The sequence below is a fragment of the Cannabis sativa genome, unplaced genomic scaffold (genome assembly GCF_029168945.1).
Source record: "Cannabis sativa cultivar Pink pepper isolate KNU-18-1 unplaced genomic scaffold, ASM2916894v1 Contig3, whole genome shotgun sequence".
Classification (NCBI taxonomy): domain Eukaryota; kingdom Viridiplantae; phylum Streptophyta; class Magnoliopsida; order Rosales; family Cannabaceae; genus Cannabis; species Cannabis sativa.
In genome coordinates, this window is record NW_026870039.1 from 3,782,254 (window position 1) to 3,799,432 (window position 17,179).

The 17,179-nt window shown below is 31.6% G+C and overlaps 1 protein-coding gene across 1 annotated transcript; it reads left to right on the forward strand.

Moving 5' to 3' along the window:
• The first annotated feature begins 3,606 nt into the window (after positions 1-3,606).
• Positions 3,607-4,335, forward strand: LOC115702492 (pathogenesis-related protein 1A-like). Its single transcript, XM_030629932.2, has one exon. The coding sequence runs from the start codon at positions 3,673-3,675 to the stop codon at positions 4,159-4,161; it is 489 nt and encodes a 162-aa protein (XP_030485792.1). The 5' UTR covers positions 3,607-3,672; the 3' UTR covers positions 4,162-4,335.
• Positions 4,336-17,179: the final 12,844 nt, after the last annotated feature.

The window sequence follows — 17,179 nt, forward strand, 5'->3', positions numbered from 1 at the left end:
GAGATTAACAAATCCTTACATTGATGATAGCGGAATATAATGACTCATTCTATTCAGATCTCTAGCCCTTGATTCCTGTCTGTAGCAGAGCATTATCAAGATCTGAACTTGGATCTTCTCTCCTTCAATTTGGTTAGACACAGTCTTCCTCACTATGCTAGGTATTGCTTTGACATGAGTGAGCACACTCTCAATTCACCATAGGCTTCGAATTATTTGAGGAAGAGGAAGAGGGAATTCGAAATAGATAGTGACTCTCTTTCTATTTTGTCTAACAAAGGATAATAGAGTCATCTAAAAATAAGAGCTATACTTATCTATTTATAGCTTTATTGATCCACCTAGGCTGAACCCTTAATGGGCCTTAAGATTTCAATTTTGCCATTTTATTTAACTCATCTTTCTTTTCACAAATGCCATATTTTAATTCTAACTCTATAAATGTCAATTCTATGTATTTAATAATTATAAATAATTATCAAATAACATTATCATTTAAATTATTTATTAATAATACATTGCAGATTCTTTTAATTAATAATAAACAAATCCTAAATCTTCTTTTCTTCTCAAATAAGCCTTTGTTTAGTGAAAAATTCACAAACAAGACATAGTGTTATTTAGAATTCTAATTGATTAATTAAAATCAATAAATTGGGACTACAAAATAATATTATCCCAATTAGTGTAGGGACCATATAATCAAGCTCCCAACAAGTAGATTCAAAATTTACCAAGTAAATTTTTTAACTTATTATTTCCTCCTAACTCCACTATAGATTCGGAATTGCATTCCTAATTACATAGAACACTAAATATACCAAAAATAGATGCGCTTTGAATCACATATTGTTTCAATCCAAATATTCAAAGATCCTCTATAGATGATCTACATCAAGTAGGGATAAATTTCTGTTTTACCCTTCAATGTATTTTATTCTTAAAACACTTTAACTACTTGTAATGATATTTTAGTAAACTAATATTAATTGGTCAACTCTAACTTGATCCATATATATTTGGGATAAGTTGAGGAATGTTTTTTTTTTTTTTATCTATTAATCAAAAATACTCTCTATTATATTTTATTAAAATATACCAATTTTTTTGAGTGGATTGACCAATATACTATCACTCTTCACTTAAGTCTAGCACATATTTTACATTAACCTAAGGGCATAATGGGAACATCACCTATAAAAGCGGGTATATTTTAAAAAATAGGCTAATTAGGTTTTTTTCCCCTTGAACTTTGACATGTACCAAATCATGCCCCCTGAACTTTTAAGGTCGTTAAAAATGCCCCATGAATTATTGAGATTGTTGAATTTAAGGATTTTTGTCCAATTTAAGTATAAAATTATAGGATGGATGAAAGTTTAAAGGGCATGATTTAGTACATGTCAAAGTTCGAGGGACATGATTTGGTAGATATCAAAGTCTGGGGAGCATGGTTTAGTACATAAACAATCACTAAAATAGTAAAATTGTATGAAATTAGACAAAAGTCCTTAAATCCAACAATCTCAATAGTTCAAAGGGAATTTTTAACGACCAAAAAGTTCAGGGGACGTGATTTGGTACATGTTAAAGTTTATGGGGAAAAGATACTAATTTAAAAAATATGTAAATAAAGGTAAAAATCAAAATAAATATAATAAAATGGGTATACAATGCAATTTCTTCTATATATTTCATGTTAAAAAATCCACTACAAAAAATTTTACTTTTAGTCACAACAAAATTTGTGACTAAAAGTAAAAAAGTTATAACTAATTATTAATTATTATTCCTATGTCGTGACTAAAAAGTCTGTGGCTAAATGTATTAGTCACAAAAATTACAATTTGTTGTGACTAAATGTGGTTTTAGTCACAATACTTGTTGTGACTAAAAGTAAATTAGTGACAACTTGTTTCTAAATACTTTGTTTTCGTCACAAATAGTTTTTTATTGTGACCAAAAGTCACATTTAGTCACAAAAAATTTATGTTGTGACTAAAAAATTATCACTAAAAATAGTTGTTTTTTTGTAGTGATCTTAACCCTGACACGATGTGTCGTGTTCTCGTATCGACCTGTCTTATTTACTTGTTGACTATATTTATATTAAAATACATATCCCATTTTTAATTCATATATATTTTTAAATATAATTTTTTTTATTCATTTAAATAATATACTAAATAAAAATACATCAAGTTGTAATTAAATAATATTGATTAGTTGAAATAATTTATCACAAATTAACAAATAGAATGAGTAAAATTATTGATATAAGTATACATATTTATCTTATATTCTTGTAAGTAATTTTCTTTTTAATTTATATATTTTTCTATAATATAAAGATAATATAAAATTTAATAATAAGCGAGTCAATTCGTATTGATTTCATGTCACATGTGTTAACCCTAACCCAACCCAAATAATAATCGTGTCATTTGAGTTCGACCCAATTTTGACCAATGCCTATTTTTTATTACCTTAACCCACAATAATTCGTGGACTTCATATCATATCGTGTTGTAGTGTCATGATTTAAATTATCACTCTTACATCAAATGACCTTTATTATTATTATTATTATTATTATTATTAAATTTTATATTTATCTTTACATTATTATTATTTTATATTTTTAATAAATTATTAAAAAAATATTAAATGACATATTAAATTTTATATCAAAATTTACAATTATCAGTTAGATCACAATAATAAAAATTATGTAAAAAATTCACAAAACCGTATTTTGTGCCAAATATAACTAAAATTTTACATGTCTCATGGTCAGGGCCGGCCCAAGCATTTTGGGGGCCTTGTGCGAAATTTTAAAATTTGGCCATATAAGAAAAAAAAAAAAAAAAAAAAAACCATGTACATTAAAACTACAATTCTATTAGTAGTTTTTTTTTTAATTGCTTCATAAATTTTCAATTAAATTTTTTTTATTTATGTATAAATAATAGGAAAAAAAGAAAAAAAAATAGGCCTTTTTTTTTAAAAAAAAAAATAGACTTTAGAAAAATGGGGGCCTTGTGCAATGGCCCAAGCTGCCCAATACTTGGGCCGGCCCTGCTCATGGTGCATGTACATTTCCTATAAATGAAACTACGCTTTGTTATTTTAGTTTTGTACCTCCAAGTGTCTCTGTCCGAGTATTTTATCTTGGACTACTCTTCTTTAAGCAATTACACTAAATATATTTTAATATATTATGCTCACATTATACTCTAGTGATTATCGAGTTATCATTTACAAGTTGATTATACTACTATTATACTGGGATAAAATCAATGAGGAAAAACACATTCAATAGTATTTTTATTAATTTCACCCATTTCTACTTTGAGTAATTTGACAAAAATAACACATATAGAAGTTATCTTAACAATATGTACCACTAAGCTTTCTTTTATTAACGATTAATGCTTTACTAAAAGTTGCAGCAAAGTGTACAAAACTCTCAAAAGTGGGAAATGATTTGTTTATTACTATTTACTTCTAATTAAATTCAACAATTGTTCATGCACTTACATAGTTTCCAACTCTATAAATACCGTATTAACATCCTCAAAGTCAATCATCACAACAACCCACTATATACAATACTACAAAGATTATTTAACTTATCTTATTTTATATACATTACGACGAGTACAACACACAATGGATTTGTCTAAAATCTCAACAATGTTAGTACTTATTATGTTAACTTCTGTTTTGGGACTTTGCCAAGGCCAAAGCGCCCCACAAGACTTCGTCAACACCCACAACACACCTAGGAGCCAAGTTGGGGTGAGCAACATAGTGTGGAACACCACTCTGGCAACCTATGCACTAAACTATGCAAACCAAAGAAAAGGAGACTGTAATCTGGTCCACTCTAACGGCCCTTATGGGGAAAACTTAGCCAAAGGCAGCTCAGCATCGTTCACGGGCATAGTCGCGGTCAACCTGTGGGTGGCCGAGAAGCCTTACTATGACTACTACTCAAACTCGTGCGTGAATGGACAGCAGTGCCTCCATTACACTCAGGTGGTCTGGACTGACTCCACTCAAGTTGGGTGCGCCAGGGTCCAGTGCACCAACGGATGGTATTACGTTGTGTGCAGCTACAATCCCCCAGGCAATTACGTGGGAGAGTACCCTTATTAATTACTTACTGATTATGATCATGATGAGCTGATATAATTAGGCACATTGATCTTTAATAAACAAGCTATAGTAGAAGAAAGGTTTGTAATAATAAGATTGTTTTGGTTTTTCTCTTGATATACAAGGAATGACCATTATATAAATATAGGATTAATATATATATTTATAAATATATATATATATTGATGATATGTGTGTTTAACTATGTAAACTACTGTAACCCTTCTTTTTGTTGGAATAGCAGTTACTGCCAAACAAGAGAAGCATACTTTTCTAAAGTACTGTGACATTATCCATGTTTATTAAATAACACTATATATGGAAATTGTTAGTGACTTTATTATTTACAATTTTTTCTTTTTTATTATTTATTTTAATCATCATCATTCTTTTTTGATACATATGAAATCCAACTCTTTCCCTCAAATACATATCTATCACTATTATCTCAATTCGATAGTGTCATACTATTAAATAAGTCTTCTTTCTTAAATCTCTAAATTTGTTAGAAGTAATTTTTATTTACCTAATTATCAAAAGTATATAATTGTGATGACGCAATAAGTATTTATAGAGTTAAAGAAGAGACTTAGCTACATAATTCTAGTTGGACATAGGCATACTAATCAAAAGCTTCAGTTACACTACAAGAAAAGCTACTTTTGCCGGCGCATAAGCTCGCCGGCAAAAGTACGTGTAACTCGCCGGCAGACGGTTGCCGGCGCCAATTGTCGCCGGCAAAAGCTGCCGGCAATGGCTCGTCGGTGAATGATCTTTTGCCGGCGACGTCAAGACTTGCGCCGGTAAAAGTATTTACACCGGCGCATTTGTTTGTCGGTATAACGTAATCGCCAGCAATAAGTCCGCCGACTGATATGTCTTTGACGACGTTTTGCTGGCGATGTACTGCGCTGGCAAAGATTTTGGCGCGAACCAGGGCATTTGGCGCCTGTTTTTTGCAAAACGTTAATTAAAAAAATAAATTTCATTTTAAATTTATCTATGCCGGCGACACATGCACCGACAAAAGGTTTTTTTTTTATTTATTTTTATTTATATAATACTTTTGCCGGCGCATGTTAAGCGCTGGCAAAAGTATTTTTTTTTTAATTTTATTTATAAATTAATTTTTAAATTAAAAATCGAAATAATACTAAATATAATATCCAATATATTATAAAACTGAAATTTATAATGTTATTACAAAACTATATATATTAAACGTCATAAAAACTAAGTAAAAGTATTCTGAATTCATAAAAGTAATATCTACAGTGTAAAGTAAAAAAAACTACAAATCAACAGCATCATCTTCGTCATCAACGGGAGGGGCAGCCTGTGATGAGGAACCAGCTGCATGGCCAGGAGGCTGAAATGGTGGAATCGGAGGCAGATCCGGCATGGTAAACCCTAGAACAGCGCTGGCCAATTGGATCATTTGTTGTTGGAACAAACTCATGATCTGATTTTGAGTCATCATCATCCGTTGTTGCCACTGGTTCCGTGCCTCTTGTTCTTCCACCCTTCGCTTCAATGCCTCATATTCCTCTTGAGTGACACTGGCCTGCCCAGATGCACCTGCCCTGGGAGTTGCTCTTTTTGCCCCTGCCTTGAGTCTTGGCAACTGTCCGAGTCCTCTCAAGTGGCGTGACCGCTCACCCAATACCTGTGTCATGATATGCGTATCTGTTGGAAATTGGGTGGGGTGGACACTGTATTGGCGGTGGGCATCAGCTGGCGTTGGTTGAGTGTCACGAATCTCAACCATTTTGGCCTGCGAAAAATTTCATAATGAAACTGTTAGAGTGAAAGAAATTTAAATTATAAAACTAATTTATTAAAAATATAAAGTTACTTACATGTAGTTGTTTGGTGTGCTCGTCTCGCCACTTATTGTTCTTACAGTGGAACTTTGCAAATGTATCCACAACACTGGGAAGCTCTACCATCTGCGGATCAGCCTAATTTTTTACAAAATTGGAATTAGAACAATGTTATTAAAAAATTTCCAAGTAAACCATATTTTTATCATATATTGAAAATTTCATACCCCGCTGACAATGGTCGACACTATGGTCTTAGATCCCCATCCACCTTGAACCTTCATGTTACCTCGGTTTTTCGCATTTTGCTCAGCTCTTGCCTGTAATTTAACGTATAGTTATTCTTAGCAAATTGAGAAAAAAAAATATTAAGTAAATAAGAAAAATTATTAAAACTTTCAAATAATATACCTGTTGTTTCGGGTCTTTCCAGTATGCGATAACCTCCGTCCACACCTCCGGTGTCACCATATCTGGACGTGATCTCCTGTTTGCTTCTTCCTCCCCATATTTTTCAATATTCTCCTTCCATGCCTTCTTCGTGTCTGATCTCCAGTCACGTACCTTTTGACATAGATTTGGTGACGTAATCCACGAATATAGGATTATTAGTTGGAAACTCAAACTTGGTCGAAAAAAAAAATACCAAAGTCATATATATTGTATTTTTTATATAAGGATTTTGTTCTATCCTATATAGTCTGAATGAGTGTAGCCTCAACGTCCTCCCACTCAAACTTGTTCATAGGAATAGTATTGCGAACAAGAAACTTTATGTAACTGTTAAACTTGTTGCCATGGTCATCTACAGGGGCCCCAGTCGCCATATGAAATCTAAATTTTAATTTTTGACCTGCTGGCTGCTTGGCCAGTTCTTCCTCAATATTTTTTCCCTTGTACTTTCCCCTAACTCCTTTTTTTAATAGACCACTACTTGAACCTGCATCAGCCATTCTACAAATACAAGCTACGAATAATTAATTAATCATACTATTGACGAAATAGGCATGTATTTCATTAAATTAATAGTGGCATCTATATTACAATACTTGAAAGTCTACAAGTCATCATAATCATCATCATCATCATTAACAACTACATTATTTTCATTATCACTATCACTAGCGTCTTCATCATCACTATAAACAATGAAGCTATCTAAATCTTCACGGTTAGACTGCTCATGACGGCCCATGTTGGTCACTTGAATTGGGTCCACATCATCACAAACATATTGAACATCATCCAACTGTGGAAGTTGAACGACTAAAGAAATTCCCGAAGAGTTTCTTTCTTGTATAGTTGTGGTCTCATCATCATCCTCATCCGAAAAGTCCCAGACATTGCGAGGGGTGTAAAAATTGACAAGGTTCCAATCAACTCCATTCTTCAAGTCAAGAATGTAATATATTAATTTTGCTTGGGATGCAAGTATGAATGGTTCATTTTGGTACCATTCACGGGCAACGCAAACACTAGTGAAAAAATCATCACTTTCTGTCCTGTACCGTTTGTGTCCCACCACTTGCACCTAAAAATAATAACACTACAATCCTTCAAGTAAGTGAACTCGTACACTTGTTTGAGTACGCCATAAAAATTGTTACCATCCTCTCCAGGCACCAAAATACCACTATTTTGGGTCTTACGATTTTCATCCCGATCCTCGACTAAGAATTTAACACCGTTAACAATACTTCCAGGATAACAATAACATGTTGGGTTAGAGGGATTTGCGATGGCATACAACTCATCTGATACTTCTGCAGGTTTATCTGCTCGGAGTTGATTGATCTATCATTAAGAAAAATAATTTAATTATTGATGCTAGATTAATTCACAGTATTTCAATAACAAAATAAGTAGAAAGCAATACTTACTCGAGACTTGAACCAACTAGGAAACTCATTCTCTTGAATTGTCTCAAGATTTTGATGACCCCTAAGTTGTAGCTTGTTCCTATGCTCACTACATGAAAAATGGGGAAAATGTTAGATAATGTCGTCACTAAAGAGAACTAAATTGAATATGAAAAAAGTAATCTTACGTGATATACTTCTCCACTTCATTACAATTGTTCAGAATGTACCACTCTGCCTTCAATTTATCTTGCATTTGTAAAGCAACAATGGTCCTCTGACCAATTGGTCGCCCAACATGCTTAAATACAGAGAATTCCCTTTCAGGCTTATTTGGGAGGACATCACTATTTTGATCTTGACGATTAAATCGAGTTTCTACTTCCTGGAAGTACATTGAACAAAAGGTTAAGGCTTCGTTAACTGCATAAGCTTCAGAAATAGATCTTTTCGGTCGAGAACGATTTTTGACATTCAATGTTGTACAGCACAATTTCTGAAAAAATACACACAACTCAATTATGGTATTCCTAACTTCTTTCTTCAAGAACTTTCTAATGCCACCGGGCATCAAGCGTTGTAGCAACACATGAAAATCGTGAGACTTCAGACCAGAAATTTTGTCTTCAGTCTCATTGACATTTTTCTCTAAATTTGAAGCGAATCCGTCTGGGAACTGCATAGACTTAATAAATCCGCAAAATTCACGTTGTTCAGGAAGAGTAAGTGTGTAACTAGCATGCGGTTTCCTTAAATTCCCATTACGGTCTTCAAATAACCACAACTCACGACGTATTTTAAGGTCCTCCAAATCCAATCTTGCCTTGTCTGTGTCCTTAGACATCCCCTCGATACTTAACAAAGTTCCAAGTACACTTTCACACACATTTTTCTCGATATTCATTACGTCAAGATTATGTCGGAGAGACAAATCCTTCCAATACTCTAGCTCAAAAAATATACTCTTCTTTGACCAATTTAACTCAGCTACAGAACGTTTACGTTTGACTCCACCAAATTGCTTGTGTTTTCCAGACAAACAAAATTGTAACCGCTCAAGCTGAGCTAAAATATCGTCCCCCGACAATTGTGGAGGAGGTGCTCTTTTCTCAATTTTCCCATCGTATTTTTTACTTGTACGCCTTGGATCATCCATTTCAAGAAACCTTTTGTTCCCAACATAACCAATCTTGCTGCGTAATCCAATGGAAGGAGTGTGTTCGTTACAGGTGGGGCACGCCTTGTACCCTTTGGTGCTCCATCCAGACATCATTGCATACGCCGGGAAGTCATTAATGCTCCATAAAATAGCAGCTCTCAGTGTGAACACGATCCCGTTGTAAGCATCTCGAGCTTGGACACCTGAATCCCATAACTCCCTCAATTCATCAATCAATGGTCTCATGAAAACATCCATGTCTTTTCCAGGGGCAGTGCGTCCTGGCACCAAAAGAGACAACATCAACGACTCAGGTTTCATGCACTTCCACGGGGGTAAGTTGTACGGGACTAAAATAACAGGCCACACACTGTAAGCGTTACTCATGTTACCAAAGGGGTTGAACCCGTCTGTGGCAAATCCCAATCTCACATTTCTAGGCTCAAGTGCGAAGGATGGATGACGTCTGTCAAACTGCTTCCACTCTTCTGCATCTGCAGGGTGTCTAAGCACGCCATCCTCTTTAGGTCTCTTAGAGTAGTGCCACCGCATGTCCTCTACCGAGTGTCTTGAACTGTATAACCTCTTCAGTCTCGAAATTAAAGGAAAGTACCGCAAAACTTTTCTAGTAACTTTTTTCCGTCTCCCTTTCTCTTTTTCCAACGACTCTCGCCACAAATCGGACATACTTCTTTTTTTTTAATTCTCTTTCCAAAATAAGGAACAATTATAATTGCATACATCAATGGTTTCATAACCCAAACCAAGGTTACGCAATTTCATCTTCGACTCGTAATGGGACTTGAGTAATTTTGTACCCTCTGGAAATAACTCAATCAATATGGCGAGTAACATATCAAAAGAATAGTTACTCCACTTATTGAGACCTTTGCAATGCATCAGCTTCACCAAAGCGTCGAGCGCTGATTTTTTGCAACCCGGGTACAATTCAGCTTCCATATCTTGAACAAATCGTCGTACTTTCCACCACCATTCACAGGGGGCTCATTAAAGGAAGCAATGGTAGAACTTGGATCGTCAAAACTAGGATCTTCTCTTAAAATATCCACCATTACATCTGCCATTTCTTCTTCTTCGTTGTCTAATATTTCTACAGCTGGTTGCGTGAACGACTCCCCATGAAAATACCAGGTCGTGTATGATCGTTGGATGCCGTGCAGAAACAGATGTACCCTAATATTATTTGGAGTTTCAAAGTTGACATTCAGACATCTCATGCAAGGGCATCGTGTAACTCCGACAGAATTTAGTTGCATTCGAGCAACTCCAACAAACTCATCTACACCCCTACGAAACTCTACAGATCGTCTGTTTGAAGTCATCCAGCTTCTGTCGCTCACCATATTGCTACACAATATGAAAACACACAATTTAAATTAAAGTTGAAAATGTGTCCTACTCCACCTTGTCACTCCATTTCTAAAAGGGTAAAGAACCTATCCCATTCAGGCTTGTGATATACATATAGTGCAATCTATTCTCTTAAGATTGCTTCTTTTTTTTTAAAAAAAATTTCGGCAACACCTCCCTACAGTTCTCATAAGTAAGCAAACTATTACCAAGTATGCCAACTTACAAGAACATGCAGCGAGATGGTGTACTGAAATCTTTAACAAAGAAACAATCAAATGAGCAATAGATCACACTATAGGTATAAAACAAGTCCAAACTATCCATGTGAACATAAAAAGTCCTGGATAATTTGGAGAAGTGTATTTAAGAGTCCTTACTGACTCAGCCTCTCCAAACGGGTCTAAGAAAAAATGTGTGTGTAAAATAAATTATCACTATGTGATAATACAAACAAAATTGTTCTATCCTATCTTTGGTTTATAACCAAAGAAATCAATTCAGGATAAAAATTTCATTTTATGCTATATTAAAATATTTTAAGATATCTTATAATGTTTTATGCTATATTAAAATGTCTTATGATATCTTATAATGTTTTATGCCATATTAAAATGTCTTATGCTATTTTATGTACCACCTATGTACTTTTATTAATTTTATTATTCATTCAATGTTATTTTATAATATATTATATACCACCTATGTATTTTTATTAATATTATTATTAATTCAATGTTGAATGTTATTTTTAATTCCAAATTTTTTCATTTCAATTACTTTTTTTAATCAAAGTTGAAAACTGTACTTAATTAATGAATTTCACCTATTAGTGATAAATATAATTTTTTTTGCAAACTTTAATTATTTTTTCAATTATCTAATTTCTTTAAATTAACAATTTATGTAACATTATAACTAAAATAAATGAAAATTTTCAAATTAATTAATAAGTTTTTAATTTATCAATATTTTAACTTAATAAAGTTTCAAATTATTATTTAGTAATAAGTAAATTTGTAACATTTTAAAATTACCAAGTTATTTAAATTATCAATTTTTAATTTAAATTTACTTAGTGATGTTGTAATTATTTTTCAAAAATAAACTATTACCAATATTTTTATCTTATTATCATATTTATAATATTAGTGATGTTCTAGTAATTTTTTAAATATAACTTAGAATCAAATTGAAAATGTTATGCTACTGAAAATTCAACAGCATAACACTTTACAATTGAGCATTCCCAAATTTATAACACCTACACAAAAATCATAAACACAATACCAAAACAGTTTACATGCATATTACATTATACCTATTATCATATCTATAATATTAATGATGTTCTAATTATTTTTTAAATATAACTTACAATCAAATTGAAAATGTTATGCTACCGAAAATTCGACAGCATAACACTTTACAATTGACCATTCCCAAATTTTTAACACCTACACAAAAATCACAAACACAATACCAGAACAATATACATACATATTAATTTATGCCACCCATCCGACCACAGTATATTTTTCACAGAACCTACTTCACTATGGATGAATATATAAGATATTCAAACTCTACTAATATGCATTTTCAAATAAACTTTTTTTTTTAATATTATAAATAATATAACATAGGCATACTAACCTTCCAATATGCTGAGAAGTGATTTTTGCCAAACACCGAAAAAGTGAATACCACAAAACCTATTCACCAAAAAAAATAAATATTAACTAAATAAAATTAAAAGTATAGAACTATATCTAATATAAACATTTACATATACACATATATATACATATATATACATATGGGTATGCTCTTAATGGGTATTACCCATGTATGAGTATTTTATTCTTGACTATTGGATCAAATATCTAATGGTTGATATTTATAATCATTAATTAAATATTAAAAAATTAATATTTCCTATTTTCTTATTCTCTATATTCCTAAAATAGATAAAACTATTAATAGAAATAAATAGTTTATAAATGGAATTGTTATTTAAAAAATAAAACACACTAAAAAAATTAACAAACTATTTTTTTTTAATAAAAATCATTTTAAAGATTAAAAAGAAAAAAAGTGTATATTTATCTTTTTATAAAATTTCTTCATACTAGAATTCTAAATTGCATTACTAAAAATAAAAAAATAATAATTTTAAGCTTTAAACTGTAATACACATAAAATGTATAAGATTTTTTTTTTAAACCTAAAATCTTTAATTTTATAATAATTAACAATTATTTATATGTTTTTTTTTTAAATACTTGAGCTTACCAAATCTATAAGAACAAAACCAATGAAGAAAATTTTAACAGAAAAAAAATGAAGGAAGAAAAAAGTGTCATAAACATTATTGAATAATGGCAATTTCCAACACAAGAATTTCAGCACAAAAAATTATATTTGACCCCTAGACAAGATTATCATCTTCCAATCCTAAAAATATAAATAATGAACAACACCTCATTAGTTATTCTAGGAGAATGATTCATGGTAATATCAAAAAAATCATTGGATGGTAATAATATTTTTCTAACAATGATAGCCTAAGTAAGAACTAAGAAGTATTGTAGCGTTTTATTTTTAAGAATATAAATAGTATTAAGACAATTGGATTCCACAATCAAGCTCATATTCTTCTAATAAAAAAAACACATTAATATACATGTAAATGATTTTTATTTTTACAATAATAAATTATTAATAAACTCATAATTTCATAAAATAATAAAGTAGTAATTTTAATTAATTTTTAAAAATAATTTATAATTTTTTTTTTCAAATTATTAGTTGTAATTATTATTTCCAATTTTATAAAAAATAAATATAATTTTTTTTAAAAAAATAATTTTTAGAAACTTGCCATAAAAAGGTTATTAGATTATTACCTTATTAATTTTTTTAGTTCCCATCAATGGGTATTACCCATTAAGAAGTGTTCCATATATATATACACATAAATATATACTTTTACATATATATATATACATATATACACATAAATATATACATTTACCTATATGTCTTTATATATACATATATATGGATATTATTTTGTTCCGTTATTGTACTTTCACGGATTGTAATCCGTGATGTACGACAACCGTCAGATGAGAAAGTTATTTGATCTGACGGCTGAGATTGATCTAAGGATAATTAGGGTTAAAAAGTAGAAACATACCCTGACACTCATTTAATGTACCCTGAGACACATCTAATGTACCACGGAATACATTCCGTGAAAGTACATCACGGGACAAAATCATATCCCTACATATATATACACACCAATATATTTTAACATACAATTACATGTACACATATAACAATAGTTTTACATATATATACAGTTATATACATTTATACAAATACACCTATATATACTTATACACACATATATATTTATACATATACACATATATATACATTTACACATATATACAAATACACATATATAAACTATTATACACATTTATATACACATATACACACAAATTTCCTAAAATACACATAAAACTATAAAAATTTACACACATATTTAAACTTAAAAAATAAATTAAACACAATTTTATACACAATAAATTAAAATTATTATATATAAAAAAAATTAAATAAAACTAAAATAGAGGAGAAAAGGTACCTGCGGTGATGTGTGGCGGCAAGATGGTGGCGGCTCGGGCAGCGGCTGCCGGAGGTGCGGCGGCGGTTCTCGCCGGAGTCCCGGTATAAATGTGCTTTTTTGAAAAAAAATGAAGAAAAAGAGAGAAAAAGAGGTTGGGTAGTGGAAATGGGATTTTGGGATGATGAAAATGGTGTTTGGAGGGGGAGAATAGGGGCTGCCGGCGGTGAGGTGCGAAGGTTGCAGAGAGACAGAAAGAGAAGAGAGAGAAAGAGAAAGAGAAAGAGGAACATGGGGGAGAAGGGTTCGTCCCTGGCTTTATTGAGCATCGACTTTTGCAGGAGCAGTTCGATGTGCTGGCAAAAGTCGATGCTAAATAAAAACGCACAAAACGCAACGTTTCATTTAAGTTTTACCTTTTGCCGGCGCATCTAATTGCGCCGGCAAAAGTTTCCCACAAAATTTCCACACACGTTTTCATTTGGGCGGGAAGTTGACCTTAATGCGCTGGAAAAAGCCTATCCCCGTGTCCAATGGTGAAACGATTCCCACTTTTTCCGGCGCACTGTGATGCACCGGCAAAACCCCCTACCTACTTTTGCGCACACGTTTTTTATTTGGGATGGAAAATTGACCGCCAAGTTTTCCCCTACTTGTGCGCCGGCAAAATTAAATAATATTAAAAAAAATTAATTTAATGGTTTTGCCGGCGCAATTAACTGCGCCGGCAAAAGTGGGAACCGTACAGCCAACAATTCCCACCTTTTGGTGGTTTGGCTCCAACTTTCGCCGGCGCAATTAGTGTACGGCGCTGGCAGTATTGTCTATTGCCGGCGAATATAATCGCCGGCAAAAGGTTGATGTGGGCAAAAAAAGTTGACCACTATTGCCGGCGACTTTGTTGACTTGCGCCGGCATTGCTTAACTTTTGTCGGCGCAAGTCCTTAATTGCGCCGGCAAAAGTACACATTCTTGTAGTCTTAACTAGAAAAACCTACACTTCTATTTCAACTAGATTTTATAACATAGATGCTAAACCCATTATGGGCTAATACAACAAAAAAACTAAAACCAATTAAAGTTGTTGTAAGCCCAAAAAAAGTCTAACATTATTCTCCCACTGCATTAATTTTAATATTTATATATATATATATATATATATTACATCAAAAAAAGTTTTGTTTGAAATAACTAATGGGTTGAACAACAAGAAAATAGTTGTGGCCATTTTAAAAATGATAGTTTCTTGATATATAGCGTCCAAAATACCAGTTCAATTTAACCTTTAATATTGAACTATAACAATCATATTATTTTTTAAATCAACAAAATACATTTAGAATTACAAATACCAAAGTATTAAATCGATATGGTCCATAAGTGTAGTAGTGTGGTAAGGAATTAAGTTTAACATGTGATTAATTTAAAATAACATAATATCATTATCAATTCTTAATTTTACTGATACCGTGATGTTTAATAAATAACCGAGTGAAATTAATCATATATTACTTAATAAATAAGTCAGTATCGCTAAACATGCTTAATAAATTAAGCCAACAAAATATCATTGTTATTAAACTTGAAAGACAATGATCACAACAAGATATAAACTACATGCTTTTAATTCAGTCATTCTCGAGAATATAACAAAACATAATTGAAAGCATAAACATCCAATTATAAAAATTGTTGGCCCACCAAATAGTTCATAACATAACCAAGAAAATTACATATAAATGTAATCTCTATTAATAGAGCTATAAACTCCCACTAATCCAAATGAATAAAATATTATAAAATGTCCATAGCAACAATATGTGTTTATTAAACAACATGACACTTAATCATTTGGTTAGAGGATTTGTTAACATCGACTTGGTCTTGCAATATTTTATCACAATATCTCATTTCTTGACAAAGTTTCTAACAGTACTATGATACTTTATTTTCATGTGTTTTGAAGCACTACTAATCTCATTATTCTTTGAAAAGAAAACATTAGTATTATTATTGCAATAGATTAGTATAGGAGAAGAAATAGAATCAACTAATCGTATCTTTAAAATCAAATTTTTTAACCATAAAGGTTGAAAATTCAAGATGCCACATAATATGTGACAAACTCAACATACATAGTAGATGATGTGATCAAAGTCAGTTTAACACTTTTTAAAGAAATAGCTACACTAGCGAAAGTGAAAATATATTCAGAAGTTGACTTTAAATCATCTACATAACCACCAAAATTTGAATCTTAATAATCAACAACTCGAAGATTGTCGACATCCTTATACACAAGCATAAAACTCTTCGTTCTTTAAAAATATTCCATGACTTTCTTGGCTGCAATCCAATAATTATAGCTATATAAGATTAGATAAATATCTCCTAAAACATTGACTACAAAAGCAATGTCAGGTATAATGCAAATTCGAGCATATATCAAACTCCCTACTATACTTGCATATAGGATGTTCTTCATTGCTTTTCTTTCTAAGTCATTCTTAGGACATAGTTTCTTAGTAAACTTGTCCCCTTTCAGTATTGGGTTTGGCTCAAATTTCAACTTATCTTGGAATTTTAAAGATATGGTTCAATTTTCAAGAGTTAACTTGTCTTAGAGTTACAAAGATATGGTTCAACTTTCAAGAGTTTTGAGACTTGCTATTTGCCTCATTTCTTTATAAAGCATGCTCCATTATTTATTACATATTGTTGAAAGATGAGCTATCTCATTTATTATATTTGATTGGTAGTTGAAGTTTTCTTTCTATAAATATAGAGCTCTTAGAAGAGCATTGACATCTCAATGAAAAGAAACAATTCAGGTACAACTTCGTATAATTGGATTATTTGGGAAATTTGAGGAAGAGAGAGACAACATCTATATAGACAAACTTGGGAAACACTTTGGTGAGTTTAGGAAACACTTGAGAGGTATTATTAGTAGAAAATATGTATCTATTGTAATGAGGGCTTAGTTTTAATTTGAGAATTAGTAGATAATTATAGTTTAATTAAAAATTAGACTTTTAATTATTATTTATGCAATTGTGGAGATATATTTGAATTCTAGGTGTGCTAATTATGTTACATATAAATTTATGTTTTTAATATTTTTATGTTCGGTAATAGTAGAATGCAACGTATGGCCTATAGAGTC